The 18,670-nt window shown below is 34.6% G+C and overlaps 1 protein-coding gene across 1 annotated transcript in view; it reads right to left on the minus strand.

The window, feature by feature from the left end:
- The window catches only part of ROBO1 (roundabout guidance receptor 1), a 480,872-nt gene that overhangs the window by 214,465 nt on the left and 247,737 nt on the right, over positions 1 to 18,670 (minus strand). Inside the window, exon 3 of the mRNA XM_078147422.1 lies at positions 10,853 to 11,010. Within this exon, the coding sequence (XP_078003548.1) occupies positions 10,853 to 11,010 (158 nt within the window). The remainder of the gene's footprint in view (positions 1 to 10,852; positions 11,011 to 18,670) is intronic.

An 18,670-nucleotide genomic window follows, 5' to 3' on the forward strand; every position in this document is an offset into this window, starting at 1 on the left:
TCAATATTCCAAATACAATTTGACTAACGTAGAATAAGACTCATTGCATTTCAGCAATACAATCACCTTCCTAATCTTCTTAGGAAGAACTGGTGGTACAGTGGTCTTTCATTGTTAAATGGAAATGGTACATTTAAAAAAAAATCTCACTTTCCTGGGTCCCTCCGGTATATTAATGTCTTTTATCAACAGATTTTGATGCTGACAAAAACTAAGGACTTTAGTGCAAGTCCTAACATCCTGTTTCCTCTGCTAGCCCAAAGAGCTACCTATGAAGGAAACGGTTTTGCCTGTTTAATCAGTGATTCCATTTGTTACTCTCCCTCCCCCAAAAAATAGGACAACTGCCATCACTAGACAGCCACTGATCTGGTAACCCATCTAAGGGATGGGGTTCCTGAGAAGTTCTCCCAATAGGTTGAGTTGCATGATGCAAGGTTTGAGTGGGAAAGAGCTTTGAGAGAAAGTTTGAGTAAGATATTTCTTGACTTCTGGGACACAGCCATAGTTTAGGACTAGTGCTCCAGGCTCTGGAGGAAGAGGACTGGATAAATAAAGTCTATTTCTTTGGTATCAGGACCAAGGAAGGAATTTACCTGAAGCAGTTTTCATGAGTAAGGTCAGCACCCATTAGAGACAACATAGGCCTTCTGATAAATGCAATAAGGTTAAAGCTGTTACAAAAATGGACATGAAAGCCATGATACCATGTGGTATTGAATTTAGCACCACATGATCTGCTTGAGGACAAGATAGCTCTTTCTGCCTAATTGTACACTTCATGCCAATCAGAACATCCACCTTCCTTCCCCATGTGGCCCTGAACCTGTGCCCAACTGGCATAGCCCAGGAGAACTGATTTTCCTTTCCTAATAAAAAGTCCACCAGGTTCTGGTGTGCTACTCATCAAAACCCATGTCTGAGTTTAATCAATGCAATCCTTGGAAGGTAGAAGGTTCTCCAATAGTTTCTTGGTTCTAACTTCCAGGGAGATTCATCTAATAAGAATAGACTTATTTTGCTGGATATAATTCTGGTTCACCTTCTGGTTCACCTTTGTTATTGTATCCCCGGTATAATCATCCAAGCCTTAAAAGTTCCTGCTACTTCAAAAAGCTCTATATAATTTGGAGAAAAGAGTTCACATCCCCTTAACTGTCAGATCCTTCTGCTGGGATTGTTTAGACTACTCATTCCAGAAAGGGCTTGGGGGACAATGAGGACCTATTGTTGGGAGAAGTCCTGCATTGTAATGACAGTGTCAGTTGTTTATTAATTGCTTACCAGGTGCCAGGCACTATGCTAAGCACTCAGAATAAAGAAAAGGTCATTGTTGAGAGACAACTTGAAAGCAACTATGTAAAAACTGGATAAATACAGGACAAATTGGAGATGATCTGAGAGAGAAGGCACTAAGATTAAGTAAGACTACAAAAGGCTTCTTGTCAAAGATGGGAATTTCATAAAACCTGACGGAACTTAGGGAAGACAAGAAGCTGAGATGAGGAGGAAGAGAATTTCAGGCATAAGGGGGTAGCCAGTGAAAATGCCCAGCGTTTTAAAAAGCTTTAAAAGCCACACAGAGAATTTGAGGGAGGAGTCCTGGAGATGATCAGGAGGCACAGGAGCTTGCTGAATTGCACAAGGGGTGTGGAGAGAAGGAAGACATCTTCAGATCTGAGCATAAGGAAGATCAAATTCTGAATGACAGACTAGAGTGGAAAAAGATTTCAGATTAGGGAGACTAACAAAATGGCTACTACAAATCCAAGCACGAGAACATGAGGGATGAGGACCTTTACTGTGGCAGTGTCTGAGGAGAGAATATATATATAAATAAGAGATGTTACAAAGGGTAGAAATGACTGGCCTTGGTAACAATTTGGTTATAAGGGGTGGAAGAGTAAGGAGTCAAGGATGACACTTAGGTTGTGAGTCTGAGTGACAGGGAGGATGGTGGTGTCCTTAACATTAATAAGGAAGTGAGAAACAGATGAAAGCGTCTCTTTCTAACTATGGTGAATAAGTATAAAAGAACTTCCTTAGCTGAACTGGTGACAATCCAGAGCTCTTGGATGAAGATGAGGGACCACCCTTATTCAGAGACTATAAAATAAGGGATAATCCTTCAGATGTCCATGAAGGGGCAGAAATTTAGTATTATCTCCATAATAGGGCTTCCAAGGGAAAGGATTCCTGCCCAGTGGGCTGGGGAACACTGAAGTGGTATTAGCAGTATTAGACAAGTCTTGTTATCATCACTGATGCTATTTTAGGCCCAAATCAATGTTTATTTGCAACATCTGTCTAAGATCTATATACTGATGAACAACTTATCCATACAACTATATATGGACAATCTGGACAACAGGCAGTATTCATGCCCTTGGCTTACTTTTCTTAACACAATTAAGTAATATTTCAAATGTTGACAGAAAAAAAAGACAAGTTCATACAACCATCACTCATATCTCTCTCAGTTTCTCTCTCTCTCTTCTCTCCCTTCAAGTAGGAACAATGATCCTTTTTTTCCCCATTCCTATTCATGATCTTTTAAAAGATCACTGAAAAGCTTTCAACCATCAAAACTGCATCTTTTAGTATTCTAGGATAGAGTTCATCACTGCCTGGTGACTTGAACTCAAGAAAGGTATTTAAGTTTTCTTTTACCACATCCCTATTAATCTTGGGTTTAACAACCCTATTAGCTATCTCTGTTCTGGCCTTTACTATAAAAGATAATTTTCTATAGTAAAGAAATCATAAAGAAAATAAAGCTGAATAACTTTTTCTTCTCTCTGTCATTCATTATCATCAACCTATATACCCCTGAGCAGTGGTGTCACAGCATTTTACAGGGCCATGCCACATCATTTTCCCATTCATTCGCCATTACCTGACTGTCTTCTATTTTGTGGAAAAAATTAAGAAGTGGAAAAAATTCTTAATGTCACGTAGTACAATCTGCTCATTTTACAGATCAGAAAACATGGGCTCACAGAGGTTAAGTGTCTCACTGAAGGTAGTAATGTGAGGCAGAAGAAGGAATTGAATAATGGTTCTCTAATTCCAAAATTAGCATTCTTTACATGAATAATTTTAAAACCCATAACTGGTTAGGCTATTATAGTTTCAAAGTTTAGACTTGTAGAATAGCAAACTTATGTCTCAAGATTAATTTGAGTGACCTAATCCTATGTGATTTTTCAATTAAATATCATTCCATTTTGATATAGTATGTGAAGTTTTGAAAAGCACTTTGCTTACAATCAAGGAGAGACAGGTATGGTAAGTATTATTCCCATTTCAGATTAAGTAACTTGTTTAAGGTCATAAACTGAGTAGTTGTGTGGGTCTCCTAGATTCCATGTTCAATGATCTTATAAATACAGAGTAAATATTAAGTGCATGATCTTGAGCTAAAATTTTGCTGGAACATTTTCTTAGAGGCATAAATTCTGACAGTTATGACTGCAAGTTCTTGTTGAACTTCATCTTATTTTTATATCTCTTTTAATTTTTAAATTCTATTAAAATCTGAGCAAAATTTACAAAGTCTAATTAAAAAGTATACTCAATTTTACTCTACAAGTACACAGGTTCACATAAAGATTAAGGTTCACTTAAGCTTTTGTTCAGTTTCAAAATAGTTTTGAAGTGCAATGTCTGATACTAAATTTCAAATGAAGATTATCATATCTTCTACCATTTTACAATTTTTTCATTTGTATGCCCTCACCAGATTCTTGAACTTAAATTCAATGCTATATCTTTAATTAATAGAATACCTTCTTCATTCTTTTATTCTTCTTTAAATTGCCTTTAAAGGTTCATCTCCATTTTTACTATTCTGTTATGTTAACTACCAAGAAAAGAAAAAAATTTTAAAATTCCTTCCAAAACATAAAGAAATGAAACTAAAATAAGATGGAAGATTTCTTCACACACACACAAAAAAATCTACAGTACAATGCCATTTTTAGGCCCTTCCCTGCCCTCTATTTGAAAGATTTATGTGATCAGAGGAAATGTATTTAAAGTTGGACAAACCCAAGCTATTCACTTAAGCCACATTAAATTTTGCTTCTAGATGCAAATACTCCTTTCAACAAAATAAAACACTTTGAGACCAGAGACAAGTTTACCCTGAGGCTTTCATTAAATCCTTTCATGTAAGGATGTGATAGGACTAGTCTTTTTTTAATCTGATACTCCTTCTTTCCTTTCATTCACAATATAGGGGAGCTTTACCTTTAAGAAGACAAAGCTACCCCAGGGCCTAATTGACCCTGGCTTCCCAGACACGTAATTCAGGTCATCCAAAAGTTAGGGGTGTGTAGTCTAGGCTCTTGGATTAAGTAGATTTCTGAATACTATACAACTTATCATGTGCTGCATAGTTAATGACCCAGATACTTTTCTATATTAAGACAAAAGAATCTGTAGGTAGAGAAGCCATGTACCACTGAAACCTTATTGTATATCCTTGCTACGTTTGAGTAAATTTTTCTAAAATTCTGACAATTGCTCAAGCCCTAGAATAAGCCATGATACAAGTACATTTTTTTAAAGGTCAGTACTGTCACTGATAAATTTTCCTTTATGTGAGGTGTTGTTTTTACTGGCAGAAGAGGTGAACTCCAAAATTTCAACCAAGGCAAACCATTACAGTAAGAAACACTAGACGTTCCTTCAACCTCAAAGCTTCAGCAATAAGTACTATGTGATCTTTAAATAAAGATATAATGTGTACTTCATCTCTTGTTCATCAATATTTGATACATTTGGCAAAGCAGGTGAAGAAAATGAAAACAAGAATTTAAAAGATGGAAAAATAAGCAACATTTTAAACATCTAATTACTGCCATTTCTTGAGGATCTATTTCCAAACAATTCTAAACAGAGGATATATTCAGTTTCTTTTCATTGCAACTTGGAAGATTTAACCAAATTCAGTTTTGTCTTCAGGTAGAAAACAAACAAAAAACAATTATGACTGACTTATAAAGGAGAAATGGTTGTTAATTTGTATTACTTATTTTCAATGCTTTCACTTCCTTGCTTATAGAAGTATAACTCTCGCCTTCAGGGTTTTATCAGTTCAAGAGAATTAATTTACACAACACTCACAGGAAGTTTTAGAAATAGTTCTGTTTCAGATGTCACTGCTTCCTAAAATACAAAAACAAATCTTGTGCCATCTTGGCAGAATTTAAAAGATTCAGAAATTGTTTCTATTTGACATCACTCAGTAGGCATGTTATTATAGCTTTATACCTTCTGCTTTAGAATTAAAGGTAGTATGAATTTATTGCAAAATATTTAGCATATTTTATATAACAACCTAATGTGAATGATTGTGCTAATCCTCTTAGAGACAAAAAACATTTGTACCCAACAAGAAACAAAACTGCTCTGCCTAAATTTTAAAATCCCTAGCAGTTTTACTCAATGTCATTAATTACAAAATTCCCAAGGATTAGTAAACAAAATTTTCTGGTTTATTTTGGCACAATTCACCCTTCTGTGTAATAATTAAAACAAAACAAAACTGTTTGTGCTGTCAAACATTTCTTATTCAATTACTTCCTAAAGTGGAATGCCTTAGAAGGTAGTAGTAGACTCCTTGAAGTTTTCACATACAGGTTGGATACCATCTGGGTTAAGGAGATTCACATTTATTTATAGGCTTCCATAAATTACCTCTAATGTGCTATAGTACTGTTTGAATCCTTCATATTAGTCACGTTTTATCTAGAAACAGGGCAAGGGAGTCTCTTTAAAAGCAGCATTTTTTTTAAGAGAAGATAACTCTTCCTGGGTTTTACTGAACCTGTGGCTACTGTAAGTCTACTGGACTCTTAGAACTCCTGACCCTTTATTAGATCCCTGAAAACTATTCTCTCATCAGTATTACTGCTAGTGATATAGAAGGAGGGAGTCTCTTATAATGATGAAAAGTGAGTTAGTACAACATGTAAAATGGCTATTAGGAGGACGTAATTAGTTGGGAGGATTTGGGATGGGGGGAATTTTAGATCTTAGAGAAGGGAAAGAAAAGATGTTCAAAAGTAACATTCAAAAATGTCTTAAACACAAATTTTAAAAGTAGTATGCTTTATTATCTTTAAGCCTAAAGCAGGAAGCTCACAAGAGAAGTTCTTTTTACCAAATCTATCTTCTTTGCACTTACTTAGCTCCTTGGAAGTAGGCCCAGAACACCTCTGACCCCATTTCCCAGATTTATGATCACTTTCTAGTATAACAATACCAACCTACTCCCTTAATTTACCACCAATGTAGTTTCTTGGCAGTCTTATGCTACTGCAGATGTTTGAGGGGGAGGGTTAGTATAAGGGAGGGAGAGTTCCAGATTCAATATCACTCCAACAAAGAATGGTGCAAACCTTTGCCCTAAAGGGCACACGTGCGCACCCCACACACACACACACGTGTGTCCTTCTCTAGAGTCTATCTTGAGCTAAGGACATAAAGAAAAATACAAAGCGCTCATCCCTAGGGTCAGTAAGGGAACATTTTTCACTTCCCTTAACAGACACTGTTAAAAAGAAAAGAGTCAACCTGCCCTATGGCAGCTCTGACTATTGGTTACAACACTGTATTATCACTAGCTATTTACCAAGGAAATATATCAATTATCCAAAGCAGGTTAACATCCAATTGTAAGGCTTGCTTCATTTTAAGAGATAAGCACTGATATAACTTAAAATTCATAAAAATTACTGAAAATTTCCTTTTAAATGAAATTTAGCAAAACTTCCCAAGACAGATAAATAATCTAGATAGCACAAATCTAAATCTGTTATTCCAAACTGTATTTTTAAGCTTCTTGGCATACTAATAAAGCACATTTTTTTTTCACTTTGACCAAGAAGAATTTAACCTTACATAAAAATATGGCACACTAGGGGGAAAACTAATAACTTAACCATTTAACGTAGAAAAACCACATGATTATACGAATAGACTGTAAAAAAGTCTTTGATAAAATAGACATGAATTTGTGTCTTAAAAAGAGAATGCAAAAATTATTCTTTAATTTGATTAAAAAGTATGTGTGTGTTATGTGTGTATACAGAGAGAGAGAGAGACAGACAGACAGACAGACACTATTATTTGCAGTGACAAAACACTTAGAAGCTTTTCCAGTAAGTATGGGGTAAAACAAGGTCATTCCTTATTTCCACTACTATTTGACATTGAGATGGAAATCCTAAATAGAGCATCAGGCAAGAGAGTAATTAAAGGATAAAAAACATCTGCAAAGACAAAATAAAATTAGCCCTATTTGCAGATGTCATGATAGTTTCAAGTTAAAAATGAGATTTTTTTGTTTACTAGTTTTATTCTTCATAGTGACTAGAACAGTGCCCACCACATAGCAAGTGCTTAATATATGCTTCCTCACTGATTAGAAATCTCCAGAGATTCAGGGTAGAACTTACTTAAGACAATTAAAAGCTAAAGAAGTAGAGTACAAAAAATTTCACAAAAAAAAATCAGTATTTCAATACAGTGTTATAAATATACAAAGCAAAGTACAAAAAGACTCCTTCAATTTCAGAAGAACTGTGAGATACATAAAACATATGGAAATTAACTTAGCAAGACCTCCTCAAGATTTACATAAGTATAATAACAAAACAAACAACAGAAATAAAGGAATATTTAAACAGCTAGAGAAACATTAATTGTGAGTGACTGGGCCAAGCCAGTAAGAAAATTATATTACCAAAATTAATTTACAGACATAGGATCCTACTGATGAAAATACAAAGAAATTACTTTATGAAAATATACAAAAATAAAATAAAATTAATCAGGAAAAAAGTTCAAGTATATCAAGAAAATGGGGGGGGTGATAAGAAAGAAGAATATCTGCCATTATACTATTACCATATTTCAAACTACAATAATAAAGCAGTTTTTAAAAAACAGAAAAACTGAAACAGATTAGGGAAAGAAGATATAGAAACAATTGGGAGAGTAAGGGGGTCCAGCAAACCCAAGAACACCAAAACATCAACTACTAGAGTAAGGACTCCCTATTAAATTAATTCAACATCCATGTAATTGGACTTTATGCTTCAAGTCTCTGCCCATTCTCTCACTTATCCTCCACAAAGCTGCCAAAGTGGTTTTCTTAAATATGGGACAGACCATGCCACCTCTATTCATTAAACTACAATTTCAACTCTTCTTCTGTGCCCAAATATAAACACCTCTCTTGTGCATTTAAAGTTCTTCATAACCTGGCCACTTCTTATTATGACAACCTTTTAGCACATTACTCTCCTCCTCTGTTCCATTGATACTGGCCTATTTGCTGTTCCTTACATTTTATTTCACAACAATATGATTTTGTACTACTCAAATCTCATGACTAGAATGTTCTAGTAACTTCCCCTTTAAACATACTTTCCATATTCTTGGTATTGCATACACACACACACACACACACACACACACACACACACACACACAGCAATAATCAACAATTTACTTAGCACCTCCTGGGTGCCAGACCTTATGCTACGCTGGGGATACAAAAAAGGGCAAAAGACGATCCCTGCCCTTAAAATGTTCACAATCTAATGGTAGAAAAACCAAGCAAACAAACATGTGCTAACAAACTATATACAGGATAAATAGGAAATAATTTAGAAACAGAAGGTGTGAAAATTAAAACAAATCAGGATATGCTTCCTGCAGAAGATTAAAAAAATATGCCCAGAGCTGAGATCTGTAAGGTCTTATTCATGGACACATAGAAGGCCAGGGTCAGAGAGTATAAGGTAGGGACTAAGGTATAAGAAGACTGGTAAGGTAAGAAGGGGCTAAGGCATAAGGGGCTTTGAATACCAAACACAGCACTTTGTATTTGTTCCTGGAGGCAGTAGGGAGACACTGTAGTTTATCTGGGGAGGGGACAGGCTGAGCAGACTTGCACTTAAGGAAAATCATTTTGCAGGCTAGATGGAGAATGGATTGAAGCAGAGAGAGACTCGAAGCAGAAGACCCACTAGCAGGCAACAGTCCAGGCAGGAGGTGATAAGGGAGGGCCTGCACAAGAGCAGTGGCGATATAAGACAAGAAAAAGGAATATTTGAGAGATACCACAAAGGTGAAATTGACAAGCCTTAAGAACACTGTATATGCAGGGTTAGAGATAGTAAACAATCCAAGGTGACTCTTAAATTGGGAGCCTGAGGGACTGAGAGGATGGTGCTGCCCTCTCTGGTAATAGGGTAGGACAGGGAAGGTTTTAGTGTGGAAGATAGTAAGTTCTGTTCCGGACATATTGAGTTTAAGATGTCTGTTGGATATTCAATTTGAGATGTCTGAAAAATGTTAGAGATGCAATATTGGAGGTTAGCAGAGAGACTGGAACAGGATTGATAGATTTGAGAATTATCAGCATAGAGATGCTAATTAAATCCATGACAGCTGATGAAATCATCAAGTGAAGTTGTATAAAAGGAAAAGAGAAAAAAGCCCAGGACCAAAGACTGAGCAACAACTATAGTTTTAGAGGAAAGGATCTGAAGGAGTATCCAGCAAAGAAAACAGAGAAGTGGCCAAATTCACATAGAATTGTCTCCCTCGTTAGAGTGTAAGCTCTTTCAGGGCAGAAAGTGTTTTTATTTTGTATCCCTCGCACTCAACACAGTTGTCTGTTACACAGAAAAAAACCTAAATAAATGTTTGTTTTTTGATTAACTAAAGAATGTAAAAGTATACTGTGGTATAAAGAAGTAATGCTATATAATAGCTCCATAAAAAATGGTGAATAGAGAAATGTATATAAAACACTATTGAGCAAAGAAAAAAAGCATGATAACAGTATTAAAACAGAGTTTAACTAGGATGAATCATAATGGCTAATGTTTATTATGGAGAACTGACAATGAAACACACTTTCCTTTACTACAGAGGGTCTATGGATGCAGAATGTGACATATACTTTTCGATGCAGTTGATGTGATTGGTGGTTTGGATTCTGATTTGTTAAAAAAAAAAAAGACTCAGTAGGAACGAGTGTTTGGGTAAATGAGTGGTTAAAATCAAAATCCAACAATAAAACTGAAAAAATTAGAAAGACAGAATGATGCAGTGGAAAATGTGCTGGATTTGGAGTCAAAGCAACTCTGTTCAATCGCTGGCTCTGGCACTTACTACTGTGGACTTTGGAAAGAGTCAACCTCTCCAGACCTCATTTTCCTCATCTGTAAGATTAGTAGGTTATACTGAATTCCCAACTAGCTCTCGTCCCACGGTTTTATGAATTTTGTGGGGCTATTCAGGAAGGAATTTTGTTTTGACATATAGAGATGGCTATGCACTTTCCAGTACAACTCTATCATTTATGGACAAACATCTTACACATGTAAAAACTAAATTTTCATCTCTAATGACCAAACTAAATATCATTACAAGCTTGATTTGCTCATATTCCAGTGATAGCATAATGTAATAGAATGAATATTGGATTATGAGTCAGGAAATCCCTGCTTCACTCTTCCTGGGGGTATGACTGTGGGCTGATCATGTCACTTCTATAAATCAGAGAGTTCAAATTTGCAAAATGGGGATGAAGATGATTGCTCTAAGTACCAGATTACTGTAAGGCTCCCATGAGATCATAGCTTTAACTACTATATAAATAACTGTTAGTATGTCAACTTTAGAACAAATAAAAATATTTCTTTAACTAGGAGAAGAAATTGGCTGTAGCTCAAGGATCTCCAAAGTAAGCAGCCTTACCATTCATTTACTGTTTCATTAATGAAAGCATCCACAACTATGCTCCAATGATTATTTTCATACTTACAGTAATCCTTTCATCTCTATCATCCAATGGTGATCCATCTTTTTTCCATGAAATAGTGGGTTCTGGATGGCCTCTTGGAGGCTGGCATTCCATCACTGCAGGCTCTCCTACTGCCACCATTACATCTGAGGGGTTTTGCCTGAAGTCATCTCGTAGTACTTAAAAGAAACAGAAGTCAAACATTACCATCAGCGTTGGTGTGTGTGTGTGTGAATAGACAGATATTTCACTATATCAGATATTACAACAGGACTTAAGAATAGTGAGCTCACTGAATTTGTTAGAGGTACAATTTAGTCATAGTTATCTATTTCTTTAAGAAAGGAATCCTAATCTGAGGATGTTAATATTCAGTACTCAGTGTTATCACTGTTATTTCTATTAACACATTCTTAATAGTCCATTTTCTTCATTAAGCCTACTCTTTTTATAATCTCATAACTAATGAGAATTGGACTAGAAGAAACTATATAAAATTCAAATTTTCTAGTTACACATATAAGCTAAATGAATTATATAGAAATAAACACTAATATAAAAACGAAAAGTAAAAACAAAGATGTGAAATTTGGTTCTTTTAAATAACTTCACAAGACTATTTCAGTGGGAGGATTTAAAAATAGCACTGGTGTGACACTTTGGTGTATATAATCACTGTCGTTTATATATTTTTCTTTAAAAAAAAAGAAATTAGACATGTTACAAAAGCTATTAAATTCAGAATTCTTTTTTTTTCCTTCTTCCATCTAAAAAGTCCAAGAGACTGAAAAATGTATACGGAAGTTGTCAAAGTACATGTATTTTTTCACAATAAAATATTTACAAAAAAAAATATTCTGCATATTTACCATGTCTACTTTAGTCTAACATAATAAGATAAATGGTAATAAAAAGACATACACACAAAAAAAATCAATTTAATTCCATCAGCATTTTTTCCCCTCTAAAGTCTTCAAAATTGATATACCAAGATAATTGGAATTACATAATACAGAAAGTTCTATCATAGTTACATAAGAATTGGAAGTGACCTGACAGGCCAGCTATTCTCGTCTTTTACATTTTACAGATCAGTACCATGAGTGACAAGTAAGCAATATAATTTGCCCATGGTCACATAAGTTCTAAGCGAAGGAGCTAGGATTTGAACTTGTGTCTTCTGATTCTAAAATCAGTAACCAAAGTTAAACTATAACTATTGTGGAAAAGAGGGTTTGGAAGAGATAGAAAGAAAGAGAAATGTTTTTAAATTTAAAAAAAGATATATTGATTTAGATGACAGACCCACTACAGTCGCTCTGAGAGTCGGCATGTTACATAAATTTCCCCATATTCCAACTCACATACCATTTAAAAATATATTTAAGAATTAAAGTACCACAATATAAAATACAGTCCTTTAACTACTACTTTTAAAAAAATTCTTAAATTTGAGGTTCAAAACCTCAAACAAGTTAAGAAGTTTCTAAAATCATATACTTTAACTGGTAATTTTTGCCCTTTCATATACGTTTGCTTTGGAATGAAAGGTTAGATATAAGTACATGGAGGAGGTCTCTTTTTTTTTTTAAAGCATGCCTTTTCAATCATGTCATGAGACAAGTTGAGTCTACTTAGAATATATAATGGTAGGAAAATATAAAGCCTCCCTTCCCCCAAACAACAACAACACTGCTTTCTTGCACAAAGCTCTTTTTATTCCATCTCCAATATGATACAGTATTGACAAACACATTTGAAAGAAAATAAAAAATTTATTCTAGAGCTCATTAGAGTACTACATAACAAAAAATTAGTAACATGCTTTGGCAAAAGATTTTAATTCATTTCTAAGATTGAATTAATATTTACTATAAGATTATATCATAAAGAAAATATGGCTTAAAAGAAAGTAATATATACGGAAAGGAAGTTGAAAAGACTTGAATGAAACTTAAAATCTGTTTCGTTTCTGGAATATCTTACAAGCTTAAGATAGTATCTATAACTGTAATTAAACATCTTTGAAGCCCAATACTTTGCTAACAAAAGCAAATTATTTGTATGATTTCTCAACTTAGACCAACCTTATAAATAACATGCATTTTCTATAAACCGATACAGCTCCAATAAATCAAAAAATAATAAAACAAACCCAAAGTGTTAAATAGGAAAAAACATATTTTGATACTCTATTTATTATTAAGTTATTTTGGATTTTACATTATATAGTGAAAAATAAAATATAATTCACCAAAAAAAAATCCTTTTCTCTCTATGTTGTGAAGAATTACACTAAACTGAAATAATGGGGCCCAAGTATGACTGATAGATTGGCCCTGCCTAGCCTAAGAGAAAGAAGGGCGATAAAGCAGGCCAGCACCATCTCATTGAAAAATTGATGCTATTCTCAAAGGGCTTGCTCTTCTCCCCTCTCTCTTCTACATGACAACCCTTTAAATGCCTAAAAGACAAGTTTCCATATTCCCCATCACTCTCATCTCCAAGAAAAATACCCACATTTTCCACAAATGATGTTCTTTATCTGGAATGATCACCAACTCTTCCACCATCCAGGTCACTATCTTTTCTCAGTATTGATCAATGACTCCTAAAATTTGGCACAGAACTAAGAACAATATTCCCAAACTAGACACTATATTTCAATTAAGGAAAATTAAAACTCAAATGACAAGTAACATGGTGCCATGGAATAAAGCCAGAATTGGGGCAGATAAGTGGTGCAGTAGATAGAGCACCGGCCCTGGACTCAGGAGGACCTGAGTTCAAATCCAGCCTCAGACCCAACACTTGACACTTATTACCCAGGGTCAAGTCACTTAACCGCAACTGCCTTAAAATAAACAAACAAACAAACAAATACATAAATGAATGAACAAACAGACAGACAAAAAAGAAAAGAAAGCTAGAATTATGGTTAGCAAGAAGCATCATAGGATCACTGAATCACTGCAGAAACTGAGTCCTTGAGAGTTTATTTCCTCTGATGCTTGTCCAAAGACACATGGGAAATTAGGATCAGAAACAGATGTTAAACACAGGTCTTCTGACTACAGAGGCAGCTTTCTTTCCCCCGACCCCTGAATTCTTAATTTTTTCCTGGTCGTATCACCCTAGCAAATCATTTAATCTAAATGCCTAAGGCAGCTAGGAATATGGTTTGTTGAACTGTGTTCTTACTCACTGGTAGAGTTCTTTCATACAAATGAAATGTCAGGTCTGAATGCATACCCTCCAAGAAGGAGGGGGGGGAAATGTTATTTGCTATCACACTACTGACTCACTTTGAATTTGCAGTCACAAATATGCCCAGATTTTTTTCATGTAAGTTATATTCTAATGATGCTTTCTCTCAGTCTGTACTTTTATTGTAAATATGAGTTGTAGGAGTTTGCATTTATTCCCACTAAATTCAATAGTATTCAATGTGGGCCATCATTCTAGCTCATTAAGATCTTTTGGGATGCTTACTTTATGTTTACTACACCTTCAAGTTCTGTGGCCCTTACAGATTTTAGAACTGTACCATGTATGCTTTTACCCACATCACAGATGAAGACAACAAACAGCAGAGTGTATGGGACACTCATCTAAGCCACATATCTCTATCTTGTTCAAATCAATGAATGGGTGTTGCCTCAAACAAACTGAAACCTGGGAAAGACCTTAGCTTAAGAAATCCAAAGTCTCCCACTGCCTCTGGGGCCATCTCCAGCTGTCCTGACCTATGTCTTGCCATTGGACTCAGATGACTCTGGAGGACAGGGTGAGGCTAAAGACTTTGCATAGCCCTGCCTCACTCAAATCCAATTCCCTTGCAAGTTAAGAAGTTACCCTCCATATGTTACTGGTCCTCTTTGAGAACAAAACAACAATCACGAGAGACCATCAAATCCCTTGTTAAAATTCAAATATACCTTGTTATGGCATTGCCTTTATCTATCAGTATAACTCCACAAATAAGGATGTGAGGTTAGACTTGCATGAACATTTCCTAAATGTTTACAAATCATCCCTTCAACTCCCGAAAAAAAATGTAGAATGTTATTAAATTCAAGCTACTGGACTTTTGCCTCTTCTCTGATATCACAAGTTTGTTTATTACAAGTTAGATACATTATTAGAAGCTTTTAGTCCCTTTAATACTGAACTTCAGACAGACTCTCCAAAAGGTACAATCCTCTTCCATTTCTTTTCTGTATATATGTTGTTATGTGAATGTCTTGAAGACTATTTCATGAAAATACTTTTCCTTCAAGAATTTTCCATGTTTGTCTTACATATGATGCAATCTGCTCAGATGTCTGTCAAAGTAAAATGAATAAGACTCTCATTCTTCTAGAAAAAGCCTGAGAAAAGGCTAATCACATTAATTCTCACCTTAAAACTTAACTATATTATTTTAATTTTTTACTGTGTAACTACATTTCAGGAGAAATGATTTCAAAGAAGTCATATGTGGTACAACAGTGTTTTACTATCCTCATGAAAGTTTTAGTCAGGTCTTTTTTTTAACTTAATATCAACTAATGTTCTGAAAGAGTAAAGGCCTCCTTGAAACTAATTACATAAAATGCTTAGCATTAAATATGTTTGATTATATTTTAAAAATTGAGAGCTCACTGAAAGATTTCTGGAACCTATAAAAGCCAATATTTAGGCGGGAAAGAAAAAGGCCAAGAATAAAATAATGTTTTATTAAAGGCCTTTAACCAAAATCACTGCCTTGTCTTACAAATGATGCAGAAACGTAACAACATAGAAGAAAGGCAAGAGTTAATCAAGACTAGTTTCTGAAAGGCCACGCATTTACTTTCTAATTTGAAGTTGAATAACTTTATAGGTCTTCCATAATTATGTCATCTACTTACGCTTTATATAACATGTAACTTTTTTTTATTTTTAAACTCAAAATTATACCTTGGTTAGTTTCCTGGCAGAAAATCTACTGGACGTGATTGCTTATTTACTTAAATACAAACAGCTTCTAAAGTTCTAGCAAATTTCCATATACTATTGCTATGTCAATCTATCAAAAAAGGAGGCGTTTTGTTTGCTTAAATTATTAGACCTGAAAAAAAAACTATATTAGATGTGAAAATTCTACATGTCCCCTTGCTAAGTCCACTTCTTATTCACTTTAATATCAATAAAACAATGGCACTATTTCATAAGTGTTTTAATTCTTAGAGGCTCTGGTGAAAATATGAAATAAACATTAAGTAACTCTAGCTTTTAAAAATTTCTTTAAGTAGAAATAGTGAGCAAGAGGTTATGAGAAGACAAGCACACTAATACAACTGATGGTGGAGCTGTGCTTATTACCTTTCTCAAACTTTTCTATCATCACTTCTGAGGAAACCACCATCTTTCAGTCATCCAAGCTAACAACCTCAGGGTCATTATCAACTCCTCATTCTCAACCAACTCCCATATCCAATCTGTTATCAAGTCTTGTAATTTCTACCCTTGCAACGTCTCTTATATACGTTCCCATCTTCTACTCAAACAATCACCACCTTAGTATATGATTTTATCACTTTTTGATTGGACTACACTACTATGATACCTTCTGATTGATCTCTCTACCCCAAGTTAGCTTCTCCTCACTCTAAATCCATCTTCTACTCAGCTGGCAATGAGAGTTAAAAATGCAGGTCTAACCAGGTCTAATGTCATGTCATACTCAATAAACCCAGCGGCTTATTTATTAACTCCAGGATCAAATATAAAATACTCTCTTTGGCAACTACCCTGGCCTACTTGTTTTCTTTTTATGTGAAACTCCATCTCCCACTTCATAGCTCTGTACTAGCTATGCCCTATTATTAAATAAGTGTTCTCCCTCTGTGTCCAGGCCTACTTCAAGAGTGTTCAAATCCCATTTTCTGCAGGAGGCCTCTCCCACCATCTGCCCCTACTCCTTCTCTTTATGGTAACCTTTTCTTTACTCTTTATCCATCTATCTATCTAACTATCTTGTATGCATATAGTTTTTATATGTGATCTTCCCACTTCAATGTGAGTTCCTAAAATGGTTAGACCATGGGATGTTTTGGGTTTTTGTTGTGTTGTTTTTTTGGGTTTGGGAGTGTTTTTTTGCCTTTCTTTGCATCCCCAATTCTTAGCACAGTGCTTGGCATATAATAAGTGTTTAATATATGCTTATTAATGGACTGATAGAACAATGATCTAACCATTCCAGAAAACAAATTGTGATTGTGAGAGAAATATCATTATACTCTGACCCAGTGTGGCTACAGCTGGACACATATCCCAAGGAGGTCAGCGACAGAGAGAAATGACTTACCTGTAACCAAAATATTCACAGGAGCACTTTTTGTGGTTTAAAAAAAAAGTGGAATTTTTTTCCCCCTCAATGGAAAGGGAAATGATTGAACAAACTATTGTATAATATCACTCACCGCTCCATAATAAGTAAGAAATATAAAGAAGGGAGCAATTTGCTAGAGAAGATAGGACTGGATGATTTTTTTTAAGGTTCTAAGTAACTATGTTCATGTTTTACTATATAATTATATAAAATTACAGCACCACTTATCTGGGAGTTAGACTTCTGGAATCTTTATTCATCTAGAATATATTTGTCAGCAAACCTGGCAAGAATAGGAGCCTAAGTAGTAAATGGTGATAATAATAATAATAATAATAATAATAATAATAATAATAATAATAATAATAATATCATAATAATATCATAATAATAATAGTTTAAAATGGTAAAATAGTAATTTTTTTAAAAAAACTTATGTGCTTTATTCTGCAGGGGAGATAGATCCAACTTCTGGCACTCACAGAAACAAATATGGGTAAAACAAGGAAGCAGATTAGAAAGAAATATGCATAGATGATAAAGGACACAGATGACAACAGAGTATGAAAATCAAAAAACCAAAGGAACCAAAGGAAAATAATCTTACAAGTATTCATTCCATGAGATGATAAATAACTTATCACAAAAAGAAAATGAACTTACATAAATATTTTAAGTACTGTTTGGATATTTGCTTTTCATGGTCTTCAAAAAATTATTAGATAATTTTTGATATAGTACTTTCCCCCCCAAAAAAAGTTCACGAGATAGCATCCATGTACACAATAATTTAAAATGTGTTGTTTATAGTAGACTGATGTATAATTATGAACGTGACCATAAATTAATGACTACACTCCAATGTACAATCATATTAATTTGTAATATAGCTTTACTAGGCCACTGTTTCAGTCTCCTCCATAAAATGAAGATAGTTGTATACATTTTTCTGAAGGGCTATTGTGAAAGCAAATTATTTAATGTTTATATAGCTCTTAGCATTTATACAGTATATTACATCCACAAGGGAATATTAGTACTATTAGTCACTATGTAGGTAATTGCCAAATTTCTCAGCTGCCAGTACAAATGGAAAGCAGTACAAAGAATTCCATTGAAGGAGTTAGTGAATGCCAAAGTGAATAATACTCTCAAGAGTAGACTGTCGTTTATAAAGAATGAAAAGTCAGTATATCTGAGTTTTAGCTCCTGAACTGCCATGTATTTGTGTGGCCCTGAATAAATAGGTAGTGTCTATCTTTCCCTTTCTTTAAACACACACACACACACACACACACACACACACACACACACACACGCCTACACATTATTCATCAACTTAATCTCTGGAAGTGGAGACAGATAAAATAATTGTTGAAGGGGCAAACTTTCAGTGATACTAATTTTTCTACTCCCTACTGGGGTCCTCTCCAAGTTAAGATTAGAATAGAAACTGAGGGCCTAGAAAACTGAATAAAAGTATG

This window comes from Phascolarctos cinereus, unplaced genomic scaffold (assembly GCF_003287225.1).
Source record: "Phascolarctos cinereus isolate Bilbo 61053 unplaced genomic scaffold, phaCin_HiC Scaffold_7;HRSCAF=346, whole genome shotgun sequence".
Taxonomy (NCBI): domain Eukaryota; kingdom Metazoa; phylum Chordata; class Mammalia; order Diprotodontia; family Phascolarctidae; genus Phascolarctos; species Phascolarctos cinereus.